The sequence below is a fragment of the Rana temporaria genome, chromosome 5 (genome assembly GCF_905171775.1).
Source record: "Rana temporaria chromosome 5, aRanTem1.1, whole genome shotgun sequence".
NCBI lineage: Eukaryota > Metazoa > Chordata > Amphibia > Anura > Ranidae > Rana > Rana temporaria.
In genome coordinates, this window is record NC_053493.1 from 412,171,528 (window position 1) to 412,192,227 (window position 20,700).

The following is a 20,700-nucleotide window of genomic DNA, read 5'->3' on the forward strand; positions in this document are numbered from 1 at the left end:
AAGTTATTATGAAGCAGTAATTCTCACAAGAGTGATAGACTGGATTAGGGACATTAGGCAAAAAAGTGGGTAAGCATGGAATACCATATGAGCAACGTTTTATTAGGGAGTATTATCTGGATTCCAGATAAATATAGGGAGTTAGGTAAGCAATCGCATAGCATTACACGGCACGCTATTAAAATATGGGACAAAGTGCACAAGAGGGAAAAATGGGATTTTAATTCACCATTTATGCCATTAAAAGACTCAAAATATTTTGCACCGGGGTTAGAGAAGATATTTGGGAAATGGATTAGGAAAAAAAATGCTCAGCTGAAGGATGTCATGACGCAAGATAAATTAAGCACCTATGAGGAATTAAAGGACAGAGGGGAGGTAATAGAGATAACCGAATAGCGGTATGCCCAGTTAAAACATTTTTTTGAGGCTCTCCCACAGCCGTGCAGATCTGTGGAAAACCTACGTCCCCTCGAGAGAATCAGTCAAGGAGAAGTAGGAAAAGGAGTTATCTCTAAGATCTATACAAATTTAATAGAAGTAGAGCAATTGGACATTCCACCATATATTAAAAAGTGGGAGGAGGAATTGGGATCCTCTTTGAGTATTCTAGAATTAAAACAAATATGGAGAAGAGTGCATACCTCGTCAGCAAACAGTAAAACAATTGAATTAAATTATAAATGTCTGACAAGGTGGAATATATCTCTCCAGAAAAGGCTCACAAATATAAGAAAGAAGCTTCAGAATTGTGCTGGCGCGGATGCAGACAGATTGGAGATATGGCTTATATATGGTGGCAATGTCCAAAAATTAAATGGTATTGGAGAAGGATTAGACATTTAGGGCCAGATCCACAAATATCGGGCGTAACTTAACTTTTCCCATTTAAGTTACACTGCCGCAAATTGGCCAAGTTAGTGCCCGATCCACAAAGCACTTACCTTGAAATTTGCGGCGGTGTAACTTAAATGTGTCCGGCGCAAGGCGTGCCAAATCTAATGGGGCGAGTCCCATTTAAATTAGGCGCGTTCCCGCGCCGGACGTACTGCGCATGCTCCGTCGGGTAACTTACCCGACGTGCATTGCGCTAACAGACGTCGCTCCGACGTCATTTGCTTAGACGGTAACATAAATGGCGTCCAGCGCCATTCACGGACGTCTTACGCAAACGACGTAGAGTTTGAATTTTCGACGTGGGAACGACGACCATACTTAATAGGGCTTAGTCAAATAGGACTCAGCCCTATTTTTACACGGCGTAACTCGACGTAAACGACGTAGATTTAGAGCGACGGGCCCGTCGGAGCGTTCGTGGATCGCCGTAAGTGTTCATTTGCATATTCTACGCCGGCCGCAATGGCCTCGCCACCTAGCGGCCGGCCTAGAATTGCATCCTTAAGATCCGACAGTGTAATTCAATTACACATGTCGGATCTTCTGTCTATCTCTTGGAAACTGATTCTGTGGATCAGTTCCAAAGATAGAAACAGGGATACGACGGCGTATCAGTAGATACGCCGTCGTATCTCTTTTGAGGATATGGCCCTTAATCACCAAAATAACGGACATAGAGATTCCAGATGATCCCTGGGGATGCTTGCATCAGAGGATTAGATTACCTATGAAACAATATCAGAAAAGTCTATTACCCCATCTGCTAACAGCTGCTAAAAGCCTGATACCCAGTCACTGGCAATATAGGGAAAGTCCCTCCATTAAAGAATGGTGCAATAAAATAAATTCCACTCAAAATTTAGAATTCTTAAGGTTAAGTGACATAGACGGTTTAGAGGAATATGAAAAGACCTGGTCTAAGTGGACAGAGTTCAAACACTCCATGACATTTGCAGAGTTAATGGGTGCATAGGATCTTGTAAGACTTTTTAGACTTTAAAGGTTGTATACAACATAAGAAAGTAATAAGATAGAAAATAAGAATAATCAGAAGAGAAAGAAAGGCAACTGGAGGTCCAGGGGGAGGGGCGGGGGAGGGAATTGGCGGGTAGAAGGGCTATAATAATTAAGGAAGAAAAGCTTAAAAAATTTGTAAAAGTAAGCAAAATATTTACTTGTTCCTTTTGGATACGGAGTTAAAAAAAAAAAAAAGAAAGAAAGGAGAAAAAAAATAAAAAAACTTCCACAAAAAAAAAAAAAATTCCACATATGCGAAACCAGGAAGGAGACATGGTGGGTAAATGATTGGCGGGCAAGTCTCGCTACCTTCTCCCCGTAAATGGTTAAGTCTGAAGTGGAATTTTTTTTTTTAAATGTTTGTATGGTTAAAAAACGATAGGAAAAAAACGATCGTCTGTGGGGAAATCCATCGGTCAAAAATCCACGCATTCTCAGAATCAAGTCGACGCATGCTCGGAAGCATTGGACTTAATTTTTCTCTGCACGTCGTTGTGTTTTACGTCACCGCGTTGCACACGATCGGATTTTTAACAGATGGTGTGTAGGCAAAACTGATGAAAGTCAGCTTCATCGGATATCTTTTTTTTTTTAACAATCAGGAGTGCTTTATTGAAGGAAAACAGATACATAATATAACAGCAATATAGACAGTTTGTCAGACAAGAATAATGCATTACAGAACATGACAATCACATATTTAACATACTATGCACGTTCAACAGTACAACCCAGATCAAAGAATGTGGAAGGGAGGCTGAATGCGCTCCAGGGAACCAGGACAGGAGACACTCCGCAACCCGGATGATTAAAGTTCCGTCCATGGCAGCCACACCTTATCATACTTCCAGGGACACCCACGACTAATATAGGTCAATTTATATAGTGGCAACACTCCATTTACCCTATTTTCCAACGCGGACACCGAAGGGGGGGCAGAAGAGGTCCAGTTGATAAGTATTTATTTTTTGGCATAGAACAAGAGGTAGAAGATCAGTAGCTTACTATGATGGGACCTTTGATCGTCGTCCATGAAGCCCAGCAAAGCCAGTGCAGGCGCCATGGGGACAGAAAGCTCCAGACGGGCATTCAGATGGTCAAACACACCCGTCCAAATGGGAGCTTCATCGGATATCCGATGAAAAAATCCATCGGTTCGTTTTCATCAGACGAACCGATCGTGTGTACAGGGCATAAGAGACAGAATAACAACAAACATATCCAGAAATACAAGTTTAAAAAAAACGTATAAAATAATTAGCATTTTAATGAGTGGAATAAAGCACACAATCGGATTTTCCACTGGGAATTGTGTGATGGCAGGCTGTTGGCGGAAAACCATTTGTATGCTCCTTCGGACAATTGTTGTCGGATTTTCCGTGGACAAATGTGGGAAAGCATGCTTTAAAATTTTCCACGAACAACGATTTTCGGATTTTCCAATTGTGTGTACACAAGTCCGTCGGACTAAAAATTCCAAAGTACAAACACGCATGCTCGGAAGCAATGCTAACTATAACACAACATTAGGACAAGAAAATAGAACTACAATTTTTTTTACTTTATAGGCACACATGTAAGGCCCCGTACACACGACCGGATCTATCCGCTGGGATTGATCCGCGGATCAGTTCCAGCGGATAAATCCGGTCGTCTGTACGGCCTAGCGGATATTTATCCGCGGTGATTTCTCGGGTCGATCGATTTCAAGCGGATATAAATTTCTTAGCATGCTAAGAAATGTATCCGCTTGAATCGGGTCCAGCGGATTGATCCGGTGGTCTGTACAGACTCACTGGATCAATCCGTCCGCTCCCCTCCCTCGCATGCGTCGTAATGATTCGACGCATGCGTGGAAGTACTTACATTCCAGCGTCGCGCACGTCGCCGCGTCATCATCGCGCCGACGGTGTGACGCGTCACCGTGGATGAATTCCGCGCAGATTTTGATCCGATGGTGAGTACAAGCCATCGGATCCAAATCCGGAGGAGGAATCTCCGCTGGAAACGGTCCGGCGGACCGTTTCCAGCGGTGATCCCCTCGTGTGTACGGGGCCTAAGATATGTAAAATTGGAAGTTTTTAATTGGATAACGTTAAACAATTATTCCCACCACACATTAAAACATATGATACTGAAGTGACCCCAGAGAACTTCAATAACATATCCAACATAATTATATATGTAGCGGGGTCATTCTGCCAGAGTCCAGTGGCAGGTCTTTCCCTGCTGGAACTTTACCTATGCCTGTAAATATGTTGGATACCTTTACACAAGTTATGCATTGCAGGACTACAAGTAGCAGGAGATATGGACTCCATTGACTCGTAGGAGAAATGGACTACATTTCCTGCAATGCTTTGCCCTCCAGGAGGATGTGACGTTTAGCTCGGACCGTTGAGAGAGGTTACTTAAGGAAGGGGAGTGGCGCCTTTTTGCTCTCTCGGGACCAGCCTTCTCTCCTGTGCGGAGCTGCGGACGGGGACAGCTGTACGTTTAGGCCAGAAGCCTGGGCCTAGATTTGCTGAGAGACCAGCCATCCAGAAGGAAGCAAAATCCCAGCACCACGCCAGTGTTCCCGGAGTAGAAGAGGCAGCCCAGCTGACAACTGTAGCAGTGGAACGCTCTCATCCGGGATCCTGTGTACCGTGGAACAGCAGCTCATCAGGGAATCCTGATCCCCAAGGAGAAATCGGGCGGTTCGGCCCGTTGGGTGAGAGAGCACTTGCTCAGCTTCTAAATCTCTGGTCATCATAGACATCCTGTTGTGTGATTTCCTTTCTTAACCGCTACCTGTGGATTACAATTTAACGTGCACCTACCGGCCGCCACGAAACATTGACTACTTTGAGAGACTGCCCATTAGGGGCGCTCGCGAGTATAAACTGACCTTGAATTTAGGCGAATGGTACCATTCTTAGATTCAGAATATCTTACTAACCTACTTTAATCGCTGATTCTTGCAAGGGCCCTTGCGAATCAGGTCGAGTTACTGCTGATTGATTGTATTTGTGTTAAATTCCTATGACTGTTATTTCAGAGTTTCTTACAGTAAACTTACCCCTTCTATATCCAAGTTTATTCACTGTGTGGAGTATGTTTTCTTGCTCAGAGGGACCGTACCATTTCAGTAAGTAATTTACTGCCATATTGTCATTGCATATTGTGGTTCAGCTATTGTGACTCCAGCCCAGCAGGGGTCACCATACCTCACTACCAAACTTCTGATGTGTCAAGGGAGGGTTCGAGCTATTTAAACAGGGGTTAGTGGAGCCAAAGAGAGTAGATCCCAAATCAATCAGCGGCTCCTTCAGGGGTAGCGCTACACAAGGGGGCTCGTCCGGGATAGCTACACGTGGGGGCTCGTCCGGGATATCTACTTCTCAAGTCATCTATTACTCCCTAAGACTGAACTTTACCCTTATCATCAGCAATCATGGATACAGCTGCTGCAGCCAAGTGGTGTAAAGCCGAAAGTATCCAGTTAAAGCAAGGCTTAGTGGTTGAAGTGCGGGGAGAAGTCTGGGATGAGAAGGGAACAGAGGCAGTCCTGGAAACTCTATCCCAGGGCAGGAGGTTCTGGGTGATTAAATCGGAGGTGGATAAGACTAACCCACGCACCTATGCCTTATGTGAATGGAGACTTCAGGTCCCAGACTTTTTGAAAGTGCCTAGTGTAAAGACCACCAACGGCAAGGAACTTTTCCTGATACACCCTGAACAAGCGCCGGATGATTCCTCCTCCTCTGGGACGACTCTTTCCACCTATTCTGGCGCCCCGGCACTCAGTGGGCCTTCAAGTGGAACTGCACAAGGAGCGGCCAAGACCTCCTTCAAAGATCTCAACCCGGATCTATGTGCTGTTTTGGGAGAAATTGTGGCCCAATGTAAGAAGGATTCCACAGACTGTTTAATTTCAGGATATAGGAAACTCAGGGCTTTCTCAGGAAGACACCCTGTGCCCTCTTCAGAAGATGGGTTTGAGGAATGGATGGATCAAGCCACCCAAGCTTTGGAAGAATGGGGAATCCCAGAGAAGAACCAGAAACAGAATCATGGAGAGTCTCAGGGGGCCAGCATTAGAAGCCATACGCAATCTTAAGCTCAGCAAAACCAAGTACTGCTCAGGATTACTTGGATGTCCTACAGAGTGTGTTTGGGAGAGTTGAAGACATCAGTGAACTCCGCTGTCAATTGGAGCACTGTTTTCAAAAGAAGGGAGAGAAACTATCTGAATTTGTTAGTCGCCTGGACAAGATCCTGCATCGAATGCTGTTGAAGAAAAGGGATACAGCCACAAGATGTGCACAAAACATGCTTCCAACCAGTGATTAGAGGAGCCCAACTCATGGACCCAATTATTCTCCTATTAAGGACCCAAAAGGGAAGTGGAGTGTTGAAGTATCCTGACCTGATCCGGGTCATTCGACAGGAAGAGTATCTTTTGGACCAAAAGAACAAATATCAAGCCACGGACGTTTCTGCCCGGGTGCGTATAGTGGCCACCGAGGATAGTGACCCTTGGGTCGAGCTCTTAGAGGCGAAGGTGTCCCAGCTGACGGAGGAAATCGATGTCTTGTCGGGTCAAACAGAGTTCTCCCCATACCAACCTAGGAGAGAAAGGGAAGAGAAGCCTACCCACAACCTTCACAACCCACAGAACAAACAAAAGAAACCTAATGCCTGTTTCAACTGTGGAGGGATAGGACACTTCAAGGAAGTTTGCCCCAGTCCGGTCAACACGTACCAGCCAACCTCCCAACCGGCGGAAAACTTCAGAGGGCCCCGGTGAAAGAGCCAACCAGGGACCCACCTACTACAACTGGCTCTAATGTGAGGCACAAAAAAAGAAAACCTAGAGGAAACCCCCTCCTAGAGCGCCCCTCAATTCCCGCCTAAGTGACCAGGGAAGGCCTAAAAGAGGCGCTCACAAAGAAAGAGTGAGAGTCCGGGTTACCAAGGAGAAAGAAGAAACCACGCTTCGAAAATTCCCTGAGAATCTAGTGGGGCCTTCCCCTTTAGTGCCTATTCAAGTAGAAGGAGTCTACACCAGGGCCTTCTTGGATACTGGGGCACAAGTAACTCTTTTATACCGAGACTTCTACGACCGGTATCTCTCTCACCTGCCTTTACAGAAGTTAGACGAACTGGAGATATGGGGCATTGGGACTCAAAGCTTCCCTTACGATGGATATCTACCGGTCCGCCTGACCTTTGACTCCTCACTTACCGCCACCACTGAGACGTTTGATACCTTGACTATAGTCTGCCCTCGGCCCCCAGGGGCCCACAAGAGCTCTCTTATCATAGGGACAAACACGGCTTTGGTCCGAAGACTCCTGACTCCACTGACCGGAAGGGAAGGGGTCTCAATTCAAAGAGTCCACCCGATGCTAAGGAGGGTGTTCCACCAGCTGGTGATTGAGAGAAATGCACCCGAAGAAGGAGTAGGAAGGATCTGGCAGATAGGGAAGTCCATAAGACCTGCCTCCGGGCCTCAGTAAAGCTCACCTGGTCCCAGCCAGGCCCATTTCTCATCCTTGAACCTGACCCAGCTGGATCCTCAGAGGGATTGGAGGTGATACCCGAGGTGGTTCCACTGAAAATACTGGAGAAAAATCATGAATGTGTGTCCATAAATATCCGGAACCCCACCCCCAACCCTGTGAAGATGCCGGCCAGGGTACTACTGGGCCGAGTGCATCAGGCCACCCCTGTTGGCCCTTTGGATCTGGGGGGCGACGAGAACACAGGAGGGTCAAAGAAGGACCCCCAGCCTGATGGCGCTGAACTTTTACCAGAATGGAAGGAGAGGATGGAGGCCCAACTGGGTAGATTACAGAAGATCTTTTCCAAGACAGAATTTGATGTTGGATGTGCCAAGAGCGCCACTCACCGAATTCGACTAAGAGAAGATAAACCTTTTAGGGAGCGGGTCCGAAGAGTTCCCCTAACGGGTCTAGAAGACCTCAGAGAACAACTCGCGGAGTTGAACAGGGCTGGAACCATCCGAGAATCCAGGAGTCCCTATGCTTCCCCCATAGTAGTAGTAAGAAAGAAAAATGGCTCCCTGAGGCTGTGTATTGACTATAGAACTCTCAACAAAAGAACCATTCCTGACCAGTACACCACCCCTCGGATTAAGGATGCGCTAAAGAGTCTGTCAGGGGCTAAGTGGTTCAGTGTTATGGACTTGAAGAGTGTTTATTACCAAATCCCCATGCACCCAGAAGACAGAGAGAAAACGGCTTTCATCACCCCAGTGGGGTTCTTTGAGTTCAATCGTATGCCTCAGGGACTATCGGTCGCTCCGGCCACTTTTCAGAGATTGATGGAGAGAACTGTGGGTGACATGAATCTGATATAAGTGTTGGTGTACCTGGATGATGTCATTGTGTTTGGAAAAACGCTGGAAGAGCATGAACAAAGATTGGAAAAGGTGCTGAAGCGACTACATGACGAAGTCTTGAAGTTATCCCGAGAAAAGTGCCAGTTTTATCAATCCTCTGTTCACTACTTGGGACAAATAGTCTCTGCAGAAGGGATATCCACAGATCCAGAGAAATTGGAGGCAGTTACCTCCTGGCCTAAACACACCAATGTAACAGAGCTACAGTCATTCTTGGGATTCTGCTCCTACTACAGGAGGTTTGTTGAAGGATTCGCAAAAATCGCTAAACCCCTTAACGAACTATTGAAGACAGAGGAAGAAAATAACCCTCCAGAATCTACAAAGTTAACAAAACTCCACCCGGGCCCTCGAAAAGCCCAAAGAGTCTATTCGTGACCAATGGACCACTGAATGTGAAGAGGCCTTTGTCCAACTCAAAAAGAACTTGACAACCGCCCCTGTTCTAGCCTATGCAGATACATCAAAACCTTATGAGTTGCATGTGGATGCCAGTAGAGAGGGGCTGGGGGGAGTGTTGTATCAATAACACAGCGGTTGCCTACGCCCAGTGGTAGCATAAAGAATGGAATAAATTGCAGCTCCATCAAGGGGTGGTCTACCGAAGAGGCCCCTCTGATAGCTCTGAAGATAGATGGCAGATGTTCCTACCCAGTAAACATCGAGAGGTTGTACTAACTGCGTTGCACGACCAGCATGGCCATCTGGGTCCCGAAAGGACATTTCAGTTGGTCAGAGACAGGTTCTACTGGCCCGGCATAAGGGTCGAAGTTGAGGGATATTGCCGTTCTTGCATCTGGTGTATCCAACGTACGACTCTGCCTCGGCAAGCTGCCCCAATGGGCCACCTTCAAAGTCAGGGCCCACTGGAGCTAGTGTGTATCGATTTCCTTTGTGTGGAGCCTGATATGAGTGGGATAGGAAATGTTCTAGTGGTGACTGACCACTTCACCAGGTATGCCCAAGCATACCCAACTAAAGACCAAAAAGCCTCAACAGTAGCCAAGGTCTTGGTGGAAAAGTTCTTTGTCCATTATGGACTGCCCCAACGAATCCACTCTGATCAAGGGAGAGACTTTGAGAGCAAGCTAGTACAAAAACTGTTGGGCCTCCTGAACATAGCTAAAACCAGGACTACCCCCTATCACCCTCAAGGGGATGCCCAACCCCAATGCTTTAACAGGACTCTTTTGAACATGTTGGGGACATTGAATTCAGAGGAGAAGCAACATTGGAGCAAACACATTGCGGCCATTGTACACGCATACAACTGCACCACAAGTGACACAACTGGATATTCCCCATACCGATTGATGTTTGGGCGAGAAGCTCGACTGCCTGTTGACCTGGCTTTTGTATTGTCCTTAGACCATACTTCTGCAGCCTCCCACAAAGGCTATATGGATCGTTTGAGAAGGAGCCTGAAGTTGGCCTACGAGAAGGCACATGCTAGTTCTGAACAACGGGAACAGAGGAATAAGAGGAACTTTGATCTGAAGGTTCAAGTTCAGGATCTACAGCCAGGAGATCGAGTTCTACTGAGAAACCTGGGCGTCCCCGGGAAACACAAACTGGCTGACCGCTGGAAGTCTCAGCCCTACATTGTATGTAAGAAACTACCTGACCTTCCCGTGTACCAGGTCAGACCTGAAGGGAGTGTGGGCCCTCTAAAGACCTGGCACAGGAATCATTTACTGCCTCTCACTGAAGGTGTTTGACTACACTCGGTCTCTGACCCTCTGGATCCACCTCCTACATCCAGATCCTATGGGCCAGTTACTAGGTCTCAGATAGTACATCCAGAATCCGATGGTGAGGAGTCCGAAGATGAATGGATAGGGCCAGAGTGGTTATGGTCCTCTCAACATTCAGAACCTAACACTTCGTTCCTGCCCTCATCTGAAGCGACCAGTAGTGGGGCACTTCGGCCTGAGGCCCCTAAATTCATACCTCAGAATGTACTTGATGAAGGACAAGAAGAAGACGTTGATTTGTATCCTGCAGAAGGCTTTATGGAGACCTCCAGCCCACCTAATGCAGATCCCAATGACTCAGAGGATGTAGAATCTGTTGTGTCAGACACAGAAGATGATGCCGCTCCTCAGGACCTGAAAATATATCCTGCACTTCCTAACTCCACAACACCGGAGGAACCCAGAGAAAAGAGAGTCATTCATCCCCCAAAGAGACTGACTTATAGCCAATTGGGAGAGTGTTCAGAAGAGACTATTTTTACCTCAAAAAGATCTGATGCTTTAAATGACCCTCCAGTTGCCAATTTAGTGGAGGTCAACCCCTGCTCACCCCTGGCACATCTGAATTCAATACCCTTGTGTTGGCTACTAGTTGCTTGCCCATACCCGATGAATGGTGGGAGGATCCCCTGTCCACTCTGTGTCAGTCGATGAATTGCTTTGCTCTGAGTAATGCTAGGAATAATGCACAAAGTTTATTGCCTTGCGTGTCCTAACAACCCCTTTCTCTCCGCTTGTATCTTGAAAGCATGTATCAGGTTACATACTGTCGCCCTCTTTGGGGACCAAAGATTTGAAGTGGGGGGAGTGTGTAGTGGGGTCATTCTGCCAGAGTCCAGTGGCAGGCCTTTCCCCGCTGGAACTTTACCTATGCCTGTAAATATGTTGGATACCTTTACAAGTTATGCATTGCGGGACTACAAGTAGCAGGAGATATGGACTCCATTGACTCGTAGGAGAAATGGACTACATTTCCCGCAATGCTTTGCCCTCCAGGAGGATGTGACATTTAGCTCGGACCCTTGAGGGAGGTTACTTAAGGAAGGGGAGTGGCGCCTTTTCGCTCTCTCGGGACCAGCCTTCTCTCCTGTGCGGAGCTGCGGACGGGGACAGCTGTACATCTAGGCCAGAAGCCTGGGCCTAGATTTGCTGAGAGACCAGCCATCCAGAAGGAAGCAAGATCCCAGCACCACGCCAGTGTTCCCGGAGTAGAAGAGGCAGCCTAGCTGACAACTGTAGCAGTGGAACGCTCTCGTCCGGGATCCTGTGTACTGTGGAACAGCAGCTCATCAGCGCATCCTGATCCCCGAGGAGAAATCGGGCGGTTCGGCCCGTTGGGTGAGAGAGCACTTGCTCAGCTTCTAAATCCCTGGTCATCATAGACATCCTGTTGTGTGATTTCCTTTCTTAACCGCTACCTGTGGATTACAATTTAACGTGCACCTACCGGCCGCCACAAAACATTGACTACTTGGAGAGACTGCCCGTTAGGGGCGCTCGCGAGTATAAACTGACCTTGAATTTAGGCGAATGGTACCATTCTTAGATTCAGAATATCTTACTAACCTACTTTAATCGCTGATTCTTGCAAGGGCCCTTGCGAATCAGGTCGAGTTACTGCTGATTGATTGTATTTGTGTTAAATTCCTATGACTGTTATTTCAGAGTTTCTAACAGTAAACTTATCCCTTCTATATCCAAGTTTATTCACTGTGTGGAGTATGTTTTCTTGCTCAGAGGGACCGTACCATTTCAGTAAGTAATTTACTGCCATATTGTCATTGCATATTGTGGTTCAGCTATTGTGACTCCAGCCCAGCAGGGGTCACCATACCTCACTACCAAACTTCTGATGTGTCAAGGGAGGGTTCGAGCTATTTAAACAGGGGTAAGTGGAGCCAAAGAGAGTAGATCCCAAATCAATCAGCGGCTCCTTTGGGGGTAGCGCTACATATATAATAAACTAAATTGGTACACTCATAGAATACGGGGGGACTCCGTAGTGGAGAAGGAACTGGGGGTTTTGGTAGATCATAAGCTCAATAATAACATGCAATGCCAAGCTGCGGTTACCAAAGTGAGCAAAGTCCTTTCTTGTATAAGAGAGGCAGGGCCGGATTAACATAGGGGCTGATGGAGCTGCAGCTCCAGGCCCCTTTCTCAAGATAGGCCCATTTGCCCAAAAAAGAAAAAAAAAACTGAAAAAAAACAAAAAAGATCGACTTCGGGGGTTGTAGCTGGACGACCAGAGGTCACAGAAACTCCACATTTGGGGTGTAGGCAGTTGAAGACCTACCCCACAACTGGTCAAAATATGGGGCTCCTATCATTTATGGTTCCGGAGATACGGGCCTGCTTGCACAGCCTGTCAGAAGCTACATTCAGAGCGGCCAATATAAATACAAGCTGACACACTGCAGCAAACTGATAGGATCTCAGGGCCAGATTCACATAGAAGAGCGGCGGCGTAAAGTATCGTAGATACGTTACACCGCCGCAATTTTTCATCGCAAGTGCCTGATTTACCAAGCACTTGCGATGAAAACCTACGCCGGTGGCCTCCGGGCATGCTCCGTTTCCGAACTCCCGTCGCGCATTGCGTGCCGTGACGTCATTTTTTAGAACGACAACGCACGTAGCGTAATTCCGCATTCCCGGACGGCTTACGCAAACGGCGTTGATTTTTAGATTTCGACGCGGGAACGACGGCCATACTTTAGACAGCAATACGCTTGCTGACTAAAGTTAGGGCACCTAAAACGACGACTAACTTTGCGACGGGAAACTAGACTAGCGGCGACATAGCGAACGCGAAAATCCGTCGTGAATCGCCGTAACTCCTAATTTGCATACCCGACGCTGGTTTCCAACGCGAACTCCCCCCAGCGGCGGCCGCGGTATTGCATCCTAAGATCCAACAGTGTAAAACAATTACACCTGTCGGATCTTCTGGCTATCTATGCGTAACTGATTCTATGAATCAGTCGCATAGATAGAAACAGAGATACGACGGCGTATCAGCAGATACGCCGTCGTATCTCCACTGTGAATCTGGCCCATAGTGCTTATAATAATTATTTGTATATTACTCATGGTAATTAAACCCCTTGCCACCCAGGCCAATTCTGACACTTCTCTACTACATGTAAAAATCATCATTTGTTTTTTGCTAGAAAATTACTCTATGGTGGTCTTTGCAACTTTTTATGTTGCACGGTATAGAGCTGCACGATTCTGGCTAAAATGAGAATTGCAATTTTTTTGCTTAGAAGATAGATCACGATTCTCTCACGATTCTTGCAGGGTAACATTATCTTTCACATTAAAACAAAACAAAAAAATGGGCTAACTTCACTGTTTTGTTTTTATGGTTTTTATTATTCATTGAAATGGGCAAATGCAGTGTAACATAAAATATTGCAGCAATAGCCATTTTATTCCCTAGAGTCTCTGCTAAAATATATATATGATGTTTGGCGGTTCCAAGTAATTTTCTAGCAAAAAATATTGCTTTTTAACTTAAACAAGTGTTGGACTTTAAGTGGTTAAATTTACTGCATTTACACACAGAAGTTTGATCTAAGAAGATAGTTGGTTACAATGTTTCATGTTGTTACAAACTTGGGGAATTTGTTCTTTACACACAGAAGTGTATCCCTTTGATCTAAGAAGGAAGCGTTAGTTACAATGGGCCAGATTCACAGAATAGATACGACGGCGTATCTCTGGGAGTATCTATGCGACTGATTCATAGAATCAGTTACGCATAGATAGCCCTAAGATCCGACAGGTGTAATTGACTTACACCGTCAGATCTTAGGATGCAATACTTCGGCCGCCACTGGGGGGATATTGCGTCGTATTCCAGCGTCGGGTATGCAAATGAGGATTTACGGCGATCCACGAAGGTTTTCGCGTTCGTTACGTCGTCGCTAGTAGTTTTTTCCCGTCGCAAAGTTACACCTGCTTTAACATGGCTTAACTTTAGTTGAGCCATGTTAAAGCATGGCCGTCGTTCCCGGGTCGAATTTCAATTTTTTTTGGTTTTGGCGTAAGACGTCCGGGAATACGAATGGACGCTACGCACGTCGCCGTTCTAAAAAATGACGTCACATCGCGCAAAGCACGGCGGGAATTTCTAAACTGAGCATGCGCAGTACTTCCGGCGCGGGAGCGCGCCTAATTTAAATGGTACACGCCCCATTTGAATTGCGCCAGACGTGTTTACGATACACCGCCGCAAGTTTGCAGGTAAGTGCTTTGTGTATCAGGCACTTACACTGAAAACTTGCGGCAGTGTAACGTAAACGGGTTACGTTGCGCCGCCGCAATTGTACGAGAATCTGGCCCAATGTTTCCTGTTAAAAACTTGGTAGACTGCCCAGATTTTTTCTTTACACACACAGAAGTGTATCCCTTTGATCTAAGAAGGAAGCTTTAGTTACAATGGGCCAGATTCAGAAAAGAGATACGACGGCGTATCTCCTGATACGCCGTCGTATCTCTGAGTGCGGTCGGTCGTATCTATGCACCTGATTCAGAGAATCAGTTACGCATAGATATCCCTAAGATCCGACAGGTGTAAGGCCGTGTACACACCAGCAAACATGTACGATGAAACCGGTCCGCCGGACCGTTTTCACCGTACATGTCTGCCCGGGGCTTTCTGTACGGTGGCTGTACTAACCATCGTACAGAAAGCCGCGCGAAAAAAATACGCGGGGCATGTCCGCGGTGTCGCCGCGACAATGACGCGGCGACGTGGGCAGGCCTGCCAGTTAAATGCTTCCACGCATGCGTCAAAGTCATTCGACGCATGCGAGGGATGGCGGGCGCTCGAAAATGTACGGTAGGTCTGTACAGACGACCGAACATGTCCGAGCGGGCAGGATTCCAGCGGACTGTTTTAAAACAAGTCCAGGAATATTTGTCCGCTGGGAAAAGGCCCGGCGGGCAAATGTTTGCTGGAATCCTGCACGCTCGGGCCTACACACGACCGAACATGTCTGCTGAAACTGGCCCGCAGACCAGTTTCAGCAGACATGTTTAGTGTCTTACATCGTCGTATCTTAGGCTGCATTTTCTGGGTGGCGCTTCCGTATTTTTACACGAGGAATATGCAAATTAGTATTTACGCCGATTCAGAAACGAACGACCGCCCGGCGATTTTTTTTTACGTCGTTTGCGTTCGGCTTTTTCCGGCGTAAAGTTACCCCTGCTATATGAGGTGTATGTGCGGCGTATCCTATGTTAAGTATGGCCGTCGTTCCCGCGCCGAGTTTTGAATTTTTTACGTCGTTTGCGTAAGTCGTTCGCGAATAGGGCTGGTCGTAATTTACGTTCACGTCGAAAGCATGCCGATTTTCCGACGTCATTTGGAGCATGCGCACTGGGATACGTCCACGGACGGCGCATGCGCCGTTCGTTAAAAACGTCAAAAACGTGGGGCCACTATTATTTTACATAGTACACGCCCCCAACCAGCCTATTTTGAATTAGGCGGGCTTACGCCGGCCCAGTTACACTGCGCCGCTGTAAGTTTCAGCGCAAGTTCTATGTGAATACACAACTTGCTGCTCAAACTTATGGCGGCGTAGTGTATCTGAGATACGCTACGCCCGCCTAAAGATAGGCGAAGCTCTCTGAATCCAGCCCAGTGTTTCCTGTTAAAAACTTGGCAGACTGCCCAGATATTTTCTTTTGATAGCTGAAAGTCTCTCCAGTTATATGAAAGAATCAGCAAACTCTGCATTGAAGATCGTCAGGGGGTTGAATCGAAATCACAATTTTTTTAACGATTAATTGTGCAGCTCTAGCACGGTATTTGCGCAGCAATTTTTCAAACGTGTTTTTTTGGAAATAAACTGTTTCATTCATTAAATAAAAAACACTAAAGTTAGCACGATTTTTTTGGTATCCTAAGTGATGCTTTACATTTTTTTTAGGTTACATGTTTAGAGTTACAGAGGAGGTCTAGTACTAGAATTTTTGTTCTCGCTCTAACGATCGTGGCGTATGTAACCTGTGTGTATCTGGCTCTGATACTACCAGTGCCTACCCATCCACTGACTAGTATCTCTCCCCAGCCTGTCCCCACACACCCTCTCACCTGCTGATCTGTGGATGGGGGAATCACTCCTGCAGTGTTATTGTGTTCTGCCAGTGCGTACAATGATCAGTGTTGCTAACTATAGCTGGCAGCACTGATTGTTTTGGGAAAAACCTAACAGGCTGGTTGTACTCAAGTTGATTAATAGATTGACTTGTGAAAAACCAGCTAGCCCATACATAGATCGACTATGGCTGGTCTCTGCATAATTGGCGTAATTTCAATCCATGTATGACCCGCTTAACCACTACGCAGTCCCTAAACATTCTTCCACTCCTGTACATAGTGCTCACTGTCATACTCTCCACACTCTTCTCCTGTACATAGTGCCCACTGTCATACTCTCCACACTTCTCTCCTATACATAGTGCCCACTGTCATACCATACACACTCCTCTCCTGTACATAGTGCCCACTGTCATACCCTCCACACTCCTCTCCTATACAGAGCGCACACTGTCATACCCTTCACACTCCTCTCCTTTACATAGTGCCTGCTGTCATACACTTCTCTTCTGTACATAGTGCCAACTGTTGCACCCTCCACACTCCTCTCCTGTACATACTGCTCACTGTCATACCCTCCACACTCCTCTCCTATGCATAGTGCCCACTGTCATACCCTCCACACTCCCCTCCTGTACATACTGTTCACTGTCATACCCTCCACACTCCTCTCCTATACATAGTGCCCACTTTCATACCGTCCACATTCCTCTCCTGTACATACTGCCCACTGTCATACCCTCCACACTCCTCTCCTGTACTTACTGCCCTATCATACCCTCCACACTTCTCTCTGTTACATACTACCCTCTGTCATACCCCCACACTCCTCCTGTACACACTGCCCACTGTCATACCCTTCACACTCCTCTCCTGTACATAGTGCCTGCTGTCATACACTTCTCTCCTGTACATACTGCCCACTCTCATCCCCTCCACACTCCTCTCCTGTACATACTGCCCACTGTCATACCCTTCACACTCCTCTCCTGTACATAGTGCCTTTTGCCGTTCCCTTTGCACTCCTCTCCTGTACATAGTGCCCACTGTTAGACCCTCCACATTCCTCTCCCTCACCTGCACATATTTCCCACTTATATACCGTCCATACTCCTCCCCTATGTCACTTACCCACAAAAACAGTTCTTTAAAATTATACTGAATACCCTCAATGTTACCAGCTCTAGAATGGACACACTTTTGATAGTTCAACTAAAGGAAATCTCAGTTCTCATATTTGTTCTGCCCCATTATTAGTACTCATTTAATTTTGTGATTACTACTGTGATGTATAGAGGAACATTGGGGATCTCAGCTACTCTAAATATAGCACTTGTATAAAAAAGTGTCCCTGAAAATATTTTTTAAATGTTGGCAACTATGCACTTAGGCACTGCCTAAGGGCCACAGCCCACCAGGTCAGTAGGGGGCCCCATGAGAGGCTCCTGGGATTTTAAAGCGGTAGTAAACTTTCCTGACATTACTACTTTTTAGAGGCCCTGGGGTAGGTTATGCCACAACGTACAAGTATACACAGCATATTATCACATTAGGGTACACTTAAATTTTCAGACTGAGCCCTCCAGTGCTGCGCTGTGATGAATCCGGCGGGGCCCGGGCACTTCCATCTTCACCCGGTCTTCCTTCTGGGTTCTGTGCCTTTGGTCACTTGCCTTGGCCGGGCTGCGTTGATGTCATTCCCACGCATTTATTTATTATTTATAAAAGGCCCCACCAAAATCCTCAGCACCAGGCCCATGATGTTCTTAATCTGGCCCTGCTCTTCCCTGGGCCTTGTAAAAGACTCTGCCAGGAATATTACAGGCGATGCCTCGTGCGCGAGGCCCGGATACCATCCAAAGGGGCGTAATAAATTAAGCATCTTGGATGGACCCGAAGTGTAGCTCTTTTGCCCAAAAAGGGCCTCCATGGTAGAGCTTCCTTTAGCACTCATTCTCATCGCATCCAAGCTTCTCAGACACTGGCGGAAAAAAACTGGAGGTACTTCCTGTATGGGATATGGAGGGAAACTTGTTCTCATAGGTTGTGCCAGTGTCCAATCACCTCTGGTGACTATACAACCCACTATGTAAAGACTAAGGTCTCTGTGTCCCGTGGTGTACGCTAAAAGAAAGAGAAGAGAGGAGCTTCTACGTGTAGCAATATGTTACTAAATGTTGTACCTTCATTAAATGTAACCATATTGCTACACTTAGAGGCTAATCTCTTCTCTTTTATACTCAGTTGTGACATGACGCTACTTGTATATCAAGCTATAGCTTGTATATCAAGTCAAGATGTATTTAACATTTTTGCTTGTCTTGCAAAATGCTCAAACCAAGGTTTTACTGTATCTGTATGTGAGCGGGGCCCAACAAAATTCAATGACATTGGTTTTAATTAAACTTTTTAGACAGATTATAACAAAACATGCTAAAGTTTTAATTGTGTTTTCTATCATTATACTTCTTTATCAATGTCCACCACAAAGAACCTCCAAGATGCTCTTTTCATAACAAGTTACTTAGTGGGTAATGCTCGGGGCACGGCACACAGCTGAGCATCAGAAATAATGTCATATTTATTAGCATGCAGCCATTTTGAGTCCCGGCGCTCAGTTCCCGGCGGCAACTTGAAGGTGAATTTCTGGAGCAAAGCAGAGATGAGAAGGAAGAGCTCCATTCGCGCCACATTCTCTCCGGCACAAACACGCTTTCCTGTAGAAAAGTTGAGGAAAATGAAGCAGAACTATAAATCCATACAAGTAACATGGCTTGATTTATTGCATTGTGTCATATTTTATCAAACACATCAAACAATTTGCCTAGTCCAAATCAGTAGGAGTGAATTCCTTGATCTATATATGGAATCTGGATCCACCAATCTTGGACAAAGCCCCCTTTTGCACTGATCCTCTGGTTTCCAGCAGTGTTCTCCACTTAATCAGTCTCCAGTAAGGTCACAGTTCTGGAAATTAAACTTTCAACTAGCATCAGCCAGTTTTATAGAGGCCACTATGAATCACATACTCGTGGATTGAATTCTATGGAGGCTGCTTTGGATCGGAGAGTGGGGATTGACTTCTACGAAGGTTACTTTGGATCGGAGAATAGGGATTGACTTCTACGGAGGTTACTTTGGATCGGAGAGTGGGGATTGACTTCTTCGAAGGTTACTTTGGATCGGAGAGTAGGGATTGACTTCTATGGAGGTTACTTTGGATCGGAGAGAGTGGGGATTGACTTCTAAGAATGTTACTTTGGATCGGAGAGTAGGAATTGACTTCTACGGAGGTTACTTTGGATCGCAGAGTGGGGATTGACTTCTACAAAGGTTACTTTGGATCGGAGAGTAGTGATTGACTTCTACGGAGGTTACTTTGGATCGGGGAGTGGGGATTGACTTCTACGAAGGTTACTTTAAATCGGAGAGTAGGGATTGACTTCAATGGTGGTTAATTTGGATCGGAGAGTGGGGATTGACTTCTACGAAGGTTACTTTGGATTGGAGAGTGGGGATTGACTTCTAAGAAGGTTACCTTGGATCGGAGAGTAGGGATTGACTTCTACGGAGGTTACTTTGGATCGCAGAGTGGGGATTGAAATCTACGAAGGTTACTTTGGATCGGAGAGTGGGGATTGACTTCTACAAAGGTTACTTTAGATTGGAGAGTAGGGATTGACTTCAATGGTGGTTAATTTGGATCGGAGAGTGGGGATTGACTTCTACAAATTTTTCTTTGGATCGGAGAGTAGGGATTGACTTCTACGGGGGTTACTTTGGATCAGAGAGTGGGGATTGACTTTTAAGAAGGTTACTTTGGATCGGAGAGTAGGGATTGACTTCTACAAAGGTTGCTTTGGATCGGAGAGTAGGGATTGACTTCTGCGGAAGTTACTTTGGATTGGAGAGTGGGGATTGACTTCTAAGAAGGTTACTTTGGATCGGAGAGTAGGGATTGACTTCTACGGAGGTTACTTTAGATCGCAGAGTGGGGATTGACTTCTACAGAGGTTACTTTGGATTGGAGAGTTGGGATTGACTTCTACGGAGGTTACTTTGGATTGGAGAGTGGGGATTGACTTCTACAAAGGTTACTTTGGATCGGAGAGTAGGGATTGACTTCTACGGAGGTTACTTTGGATCGCAGAGTGGGGATTGACTTCTATGATGGTTACTTTGGATCAGAGAGTGGTTGTGTAATTCTGTGGAGGTCTCTATGGATCATAGTCTGGGGGAATGGATCCCATGGAGATCACTATGGATTACAAAATGGGGAACTGGATTTTATAGTGACTTCAATGGATCACAGAGTGGGGAATCGGATTCTATGGAGGCCACTATGGATCACAAACTGGAGCATTTGAGTATATGAAGCCTGCTATCGATCAAAGACTCGGACTGCGTTCTATATAGGTCACTATGGATCACAGAGTGGGGGAATGGATTCAGTGGAGACCACTATAAATCATAAATTGGGGAGCTGGATTTTATAGGGGCTTCTATGG

General features: G+C 46.2%; 1 protein-coding gene across 1 annotated transcript in view; it reads right to left on the reverse strand.

The window, feature by feature from the left end:
* Window positions 1-18,572: 18,572 nt before the first annotated feature.
* The window catches only part of LOC120941577 (cytochrome P450 2C3-like), a 43,935-nt gene continuing 41,807 nt past the window's right edge, over window positions 18,573-20,700 (reverse strand). Inside the window, exon 10 of the mRNA XM_040355057.1 lies at window positions 18,573-18,909. Coding sequence (XP_040210991.1) covers window positions 18,713-18,909 — 197 coding nt within the window. The 3' untranslated portion in view covers window positions 18,573-18,712. The remainder of the gene's footprint in view (window positions 18,910-20,700) is intronic.